Consider the following 7,050-nt stretch of genomic DNA (forward strand, 5'->3'; position numbering starts at 1 on the left):
GATTGCTATTATCCAGCGGCGTGTTCATGGAAGAAAGAAAGTCGCGGAGGGATGCCTGCGGGCGGTTGGGCGGAGGGGCTTCGCGCGGCGGGGGGCGCGGCGCGCCGACAGCTTCGGGCGAGAGACGCAAGCGTGCGGGGGCGGGAGGGGTGTGGTGAGAGGAGGATGGGGCGGGAGAGGGGGCGCGTTGGAGACGAGGGCTGGGGTGGGGTGGTGGTGTTGGGGGGGAGGGGAGGGGGGGCGCCATGAAGTTGGCGCGCGCGATGTCGCGCTCCGCGATCTCGGAGGTGCGCTGCAGCTCGGGCTTGAGCCGCAGCCGCTGAGCGTCGAGCACCGCCGGCGGCCTCCAGTCGGCTGTCGCGAGGCGGGCAGAGGTGTGTAGGTGGGTGAGAGAGGGTGCGAACGATCGCCGGGCAGCGCGGGGCGGCGTGTGGGCCCGCCGCACGGAGCGCGTGCGACGTGACGGCGCCGGGCGCTCGCGGCTGGAGGCGCGGAGGAGGCGGAGCCGCGCTCGGGTTGCGCGCCTGGCGGGATGATTCGGACGGCGCCGTACTCAGAGAGCAGCTGGCGATGGCAGCGCAGATAGGCGAGCGGTGATCTCCACTCCTCCTCGGACGGCCGGAGCACCGGCGCGTCCACAGACGCCACGTGCGACGCCATCGGCGAGGCGCGGAGGATGGCCAGCAAAGGCTCTGCCAAAGCGACGAAGAAAGAATTCGAGCTCGAGGCAGACGCCCCAGGGTGGCGACGGCTAGCGCACCACACCCCTCTCCTTAACCCCTGTGTGATGGCGGCGTGCCGTCCTCCCATACGCAGTTTCTTTCTTTCTTGCTTACGCGCATTCGCCCACAGGGTGGCCTAGGAGAAATTGAAAAAAGCGAAGAAAACGCCGGTGAGATCGAATCGAACGATTACGCTTATTAGGCGTCTACAGATTTGAAGTCTGCACCCCGCACCAGCGAGGCTCACCCCGGCAGAATCGAACCCGAGACCAGGGGCCAGAGGACGGGCATCGAAGCGAGCGTGCCAAAAAGGCCCGGCGTACTGGTGCACGCACGGAATGCTTGATTCAGAACATTGGGGTTTTTATCAAGAGTTTGTGATTTATATCATAAATTGTCAACATTTTGCGACACCAGCGTGCCCGCAACCAGGCCGGCGTAGGCTAGCCCGCCACGATGCGCCGCGCGCGAGAGCGCCTCCGCATCGCAGCGCGCGCGCCGACGTGCGCGCCGGCGACGGCAAACACGTTCGAGAGCCAGAGGGACGCGAGCACCGACGAGGCCAGCGACGCTCCTGCGGCGGCGCCGACCCACACATGCATGGCGACCGACGCGGCGGCGCACTCTGCCAGCCGTGCCCGTGGCAGCGCGGGTGCGCGTGCCTGCTGGTGGCTAGGCGCGGACCGGCCAGGCTCGTCCCCATCCTCGCTGGGGGCAGTTGCAGCCGCCGGGGCGGGGAGGCGGGCGATGGTGTCCCCGCCCGCCGCCAGCAGCACCAGCGCCGCCGAGCGGAGCGGCGCTGCGAGCGGGGTGCGGCCGACCCACTCTGCGAGGCCCGCCTCAGCGCAGCTAGCCGCGAGCCGGAGCCGCCCGCCCCTTGCACAAAAAAAGCGACCAGACCGACAGCGAAATCTCGCCCCACACACAATAAGCACCTCAAACACGCGAATCCTAAATCCTCCTCAACACTAAATCCCCACTCTCTCCTCTCCCCCCCTCTCTCCCCCCCCCCCTCTCCCTCTCTCCCTCTCTCTCTCTCTCCTCTCTCTTTCCCTTCCCATTTTCTTCGAGGTATATGAGTCACCATTTCCTCCACCCCGAGTGCAACATGGCGTGGTCGATCCGCGGCCATTTCGAAGACTCAGGGGCATCTGGTATCGGGGGTTCGAATCCCTCCGGGAGGTTCCGACATTGAGCGACCGCTCTTGTCCTCCTGTAGTGTAGTGGTGAGCACCCCAGACTTTGAAGAGCTTTTGCCTGTGCTTTTACTTTGGCTCTCTGCGAGTCGTCTTCTTTTTTGTTTTGGTACCGCCCTCGCGAGTGGGAGAGATTTTTATTAACCAACAAGAAATCACGACTCTCATTGCGGTCGTTCCTTTTCCGTTTCCAATAAATTCCTTTTGGATGCCATCATCTGCTCGTCGGGCGGCAGAAAACCAGGCAAGGCGCCGGTCCCGGTCGCGGACTCAACACTCGCACGCAGCCGGCCGGTTCTCCCCAACCAACCCCGCCGGCAGCGCGAGCTGCCGGCCATATTGAGCGGTTCAACCGCGTCGCGCACTCGTCCCAACCGAGGGCCGCAGACTCGTTCTGCGCGCCAACGGCTGGTGACGCTGTGTTGCCCTTGAGCTAGTCCTTCCCCGGTCGCCTAGCCTCTGCGCTGTCTGGCGGACGCCTGTATGCCATGCACGCGGACCACGCTTGCGTGGATACGTGGCTGGCAGGCTGACCCGTGTGCGGGGTAACCCGCGCACGGGGAAGCTTCACGGGTTCGAGCCGTCAAACATTGAGCAGCGGAGGTGTGCCGAGGGGGACCGGGAGGCGGTAAGCCGTCGTCGCCCGGCGCTGCATGCAGCACCGTGGCGATGGCGCTAAGAGGTTCCTCTTTTCCGCGCCCCCCCCGCAAGGCGCGCGATACACGGTGTGTGTGACTCACAGCCGGCCGGCTGCACAACCTCGACAACCCCACGGTTCAGCCATCGAGTGACCTTGGTGGGCAGCGTCTCGCCGAGGCTTCCTCTTCTGGTCGTGGGTGTTGGCCGCGGGAAATGGAGCGACGCGCCCTTGCGCGGCCGAAAGTGTTTTATTTCAAAAAGCAATATTAACAACGCAGGCGCTCTCAAAAAAAAGCAATGGGCGGCAAGTGAGCGAGCGCGCCAGACGCGATGGGCCGCGTGCTCGTCCTCTCCTCCCTACGCGCCGCCACCGGCAACGCCATCACCGCCGCCCGCCTTGCCGAGAGCATCCGCGCGGGCGGGCACGAGTGCCTCTGCCGCGACTCCAACGGCTTTGCTGACGCCGGCGCGAGACACACACTCCATCAGACCTCCACGACCTCGCTGCCGAGGGCGAGCTCTGCTGGCCCTCACTGGTCGCATCACCACGCGCTGGCCTGCCCGACGGTGTTATTAACGCGCTCCGCCCCACGGCCTTGACTCGGCCCGCAGGCGAGCTGTCGGCGTTTGTCGCGGCGGATGCTGTCTCGCTGGTGGTCGGGATCCACGCGTATCGCAGCGGCCGGCTGCTGGTCGGCTCGGCCGTCCCGTACGTCCTCGTCCTCGGCGGAACGGACATGAATGTGATGATGGCAGATGAGCACCGCCGGCCGGTGATGCTGGCAGCGGCCGGCGGCGCAGGCGCCGTCGTCGCCTTCTCGAGGGAGCTGCTCGCGCCGCTGACTGAGGCGCTACCCGCCGTCGCGCCGCGCTGCACTCTCGTGCCGCAAGCCATACGCGCCTGTGTGCCTCCGCGGCCGCCGCTCGCGCGCAGCGACGACTCTGGCGCCGCCGCATCGGCGGCGGAAGGCGGCGGGGTCGGAGGGGCGGCGGAGGCGTCGCTGGCGCTGGAGGAGGCGTGTTTCGTCTTTGCGCTCCTCCCCTCCCCCTCCCTCCCCTCCCCCTCCCTCCCCTCCCCCGCCCTCCCCTCCACCCCCTTCTCCTCTCCTGAGGACGAATGCACGACGAACGACTCATCGGCACTGCATGGGACTCACCGGCACTGCATGGGACTCATTTCATGGACACTGCATAGGACACTCATCGGCACTGCATGGGACTCCCTGGCACTGCATGGGACTCATTTCATGGACACTGCATAGGACACTCATTGACACCGCATACGACACTCATCGGCACTGCATAGGACTCATCGGCACCGCATACGACACTCATCGGCACTGCATACGACACTCATTGGCACTGCAACTCATTTCATGGACACTGCATAGGACACTCATTGGCACTGCATAGGACTCACTGGCACTGCAACTCATTTCATTGACACTGCATAGGACACTCATCGGCACTGCATAGGACTCACTGGCACTGCAACTCATTTCATTGACACTGCATAGGACACTCATTGGCACTGCATACGACACTCATTGGCACTGCATAGGACACTGATTGGCACCGCATACGACTGATTGGCACTGCATGGTAGGCGGCCGTCCTCGCGCGGCTCGACGTGCGCGCGGGCGAGCAGCTCCTCCTCCTCCCTGCAGGCCTGGAAGGAAGAGGATTCTTGTTTTCTCTCGTTACTGCCACTTAGAGCAGCTCCTCCTCCTCCCTGCAGGCCTGGAATGGAAGAGGATTCTTGCTTTCTCTCACTGACACCCTGCAGGCCTGGAAGGAAGAGGATTCTTGCTTTCTCTCGTTACTGACACTTAGAGCAGCTCCTCCTCCTCCCTGCAGGCCTGGAAGGAAGAGGATTCTTGCTTTCTCTCACTGACACTTAGAGCAGCTCCTCCTCCTCCCTGCAGGCCTGGAATGGAAGAGGATTCTTGCTTTCTCTCGTTACTGACACTTAGAGCAGCTCCTCCTCCTCCCTGCAGGCCTGGAATGGAAGAGGATTCTTGCTTTCTCTCACTGACACTTAGAGCAGCTCCTCCTCCTCCCTGCAGGCCTGGAATGGAAGAGAATTCTTGCTTTCTCTCACTGACACTTAGAGCAGCTCCTCCTCCTCCCTGCAGGCCTGGAATGGAAGAGAATTCTTGCTTTCTCTCGTTACTGACACTTAGAGCAGCTCCTCCTCCTCCCTGCAGGCCTGGAATGGAAGAGGATTCTTGCTTTCTCTCACTGACACCCTGCAGGCCTAAGGGGAAGAGGATTCTTGCTTTCTCTCGTTACTGACACTTAGAGCAGCTCCTCCTCCTCCCTGCAGGCCTGGAATGGAAGAGGATTCTTGCTTTCTCTCACTGACACCCTGCAGGCCTGGAAGGAAGAGGATTCTTGCTTTCTCTCGTTACTGACACTTAGAGCAGCTCCTCCTCCTCCCTGCAGGCCTGGAAGGAAGAGGATTCTTGCTTTCTCTCACTGACACTTAGAGCAGCTCCTCCTCCTCCCTGCAGGCCTGGAAGGAAGAGGATTCTTGTTTTCTCTCGTTACTGCCACTTAGAGCAGCTCCTCCTCCTCCCTGCAGGCCTGGAATGGAAGAGGATTCTTGCTTTCTCTCACTGACACCCTGCAGGCCTGGAATGGAAGAGGATTCTTGCTTTCTCTCGTTACTGACACTTAGAGCAGCTCCTCCTCCCTGCAGGCCTGGAAGGAAGAGGATTCTTGCTTTCTCTCACTGACACTTAGAGCAGCTCCTCCTCCTCCCTGCAGGCCTGGAATGGAAGAGGATTCTTGCTTTCTCTCGTTACTGACACTTAGAGCAGCTCCTCCTCCTCCCTGCAGGCCTGGAATGGAAGAGGATTCTTGCTTTCTCTCACTGACACTTAGAGCAGCTCCTCCTCCTCCCTGCAGGCCTGGAATGGAAGAGGATTCTTGCTTTCTCTCACTGACACTTAGAGCAGCTCCTCCTCCTCCCTGCAGGCCTGGAATGGAAGAGAATTCTTGCTTTCTCTCGTTACTGACACTTAGAGCAGCTCCTCCTCCTCCCTGCAGGCCTGGAATGGAAGAGGATTCTTGCTTTCTCTCACTGACACCCTGCAGGCCTGGAAGGAAGAGGATTCTTGTTTTCTCTCGTTACTGACACTTAGAGCAGCTCCTCCTCCTCCCTGCAGGCCTGGAATGGAAGAGGATTCTTGCTTTCTCTCGTTACTGACACTTAGAGCAGCTCCTCCTCCTCCCTGCAGGCTGAACTGGATTAGTATTCTTGTCTCTCATTTCTGTCACTGAAGAGCAGCTCCTCCTCCTCCCTGCAGGCCTGGAATGGAAGAGGATTCTTGCTTTCTCTCGTTACTGCCACTTAGAGCAGCTCCTCCTCCTCCCTGCAGGCCTGGAATGGAAGAGGATTCTTGCTTTCTCTCGTTACTGACACTTAGAGCAGCTCCTCCTCCCTGCAGGCTGAACTGGATTCGATTCTTGTCTCTCATTTCTGTCACTTACGAGCAGCTCCTCCTCCCTGCAGGCTGAAATGGGTCGGTATTCTTCTTACCCTCTTCCATCCTCCTCCTCCTTATGTCATTCTTCCTATGTCCCATGACTGTCAGAGCAGCTCCTCCTCCTTTCCTCGAGTTCAATGCACAGCCCCGTATTACCCAGCTCTTCAGCTCCCCCCTTCCCGCAGGGCTGAGGCCCGTCAAGGACGTCCTCTACGCCGCCGCCGCCGTCGCCGCCTGGCGACTTCGTGGCGGCGCGGCAGTGCTGCGGATCGTCGGCCACGGCGCTCCTTCTTCCGCGCGAGGCGTCTTCTTTTGTTCCTAGGCGCGGCAGTGCGGATCGTCGGGAGGAGGATTCCTCTTGCGTGCACGTGTTTCTTTTTCTCTCCAGGCGCGGCAGTGCTGCGGATCGTCGGTCCGCCCCTCGACTCCGCCTACGCCGCGACGGTCGAGGAAGCCCTCGCCACGCTGCGGCCAGCGCGGGCGGCGGCGTGGTGCGGCGATCTTCCTCTAGATGCTTCACAGATGCCGTCAGTCACGTGGCACAACCGCGGGGGGGGGGGGGGGGGGCAAAAAAAAAAAAAAGGGAAAAAGCTGGCACGGGGCGATTGCAAAACCCCCTCTTTTCGCAAGCTGGTGTCCCCACCCTTGGGGGGGAAAACCCGCTCCTTTTTACCCCCCTCTCCTGGTGGGGAGCTGCCCCCCCTGCCCCCGGGGACCCATGTTCATGGACTTCACTGCCCTGAGCCCCAGGGGGGCTTCCCCAAAAAAAGCTGCCCCTCGTTATGGGCGGGGCCGTCGCCGTCCTCAAAACCTCCGAGGGGGACCCCGAATCTCCCCATATTTCCCCCCATTTTTCCCCATTTCCCCCCAAATTTCCAAATATTTCCAAATTTCCCCAAATTTCCCCAAATTTCCCCAAATTTCCCCAAATTTCCCCAAAACTCCCCAAAACTCCCAAAAACTCCCCAAAACTCCCCGGACCCCCCCAAATTTCCCCAAACC

At 61.3% G+C, this 7,050-nt stretch overlaps 2 protein-coding genes across 2 annotated transcripts in view; one reads left to right on the forward strand and one right to left on the reverse strand.

The window, feature by feature from the left end:
• Positions 1-1,165: 1,165 nt before the first annotated feature.
• On the reverse strand, positions 1,166-1,832 carry EMIHUDRAFT_244828 (hypothetical protein; the record flags this gene model as incomplete). The annotated part of the gene is made up of 2 exons (XM_005769014.1): positions 1,166-1,598; positions 1,807-1,832. The coding sequence occupies 2 exons, from the start codon at positions 1,830-1,832 to the stop codon at positions 1,166-1,168; spliced, it is 459 nt and encodes a 152-aa protein (XP_005769071.1).
• Positions 1,833-2,859: 1,027 nt separating this feature from the next.
• EMIHUDRAFT_459110 (hypothetical protein) overlaps positions 2,860-7,050 on the forward strand; it is a 5,463-nt gene continuing 1,272 nt past the window's right edge. Inside the window, exons 1-5 of the mRNA XM_005769015.1 lie at positions 2,860-3,023; positions 3,170-3,573; positions 4,164-4,224; positions 6,234-6,362; positions 6,437-6,492. Of these exons, the coding sequence (XP_005769072.1) occupies positions 2,888-3,023; positions 3,170-3,573; positions 4,164-4,224; positions 6,234-6,362; positions 6,437-6,492 (786 nt within the window). The 5' untranslated portion in view covers positions 2,860-2,887. The remainder of the gene's footprint in view (positions 3,024-3,169; positions 3,574-4,163; positions 4,225-6,233; positions 6,363-6,436; positions 6,493-7,050) is intronic.

This window comes from Emiliania huxleyi, assembly GCF_000372725.1.
Source record: "Emiliania huxleyi CCMP1516 unplaced genomic scaffold EMIHUscaffold_435, whole genome shotgun sequence".
In the NCBI taxonomy this organism is placed as follows: Eukaryota; Haptophyta; order Isochrysidales; family Noelaerhabdaceae; genus Emiliania; species Emiliania huxleyi.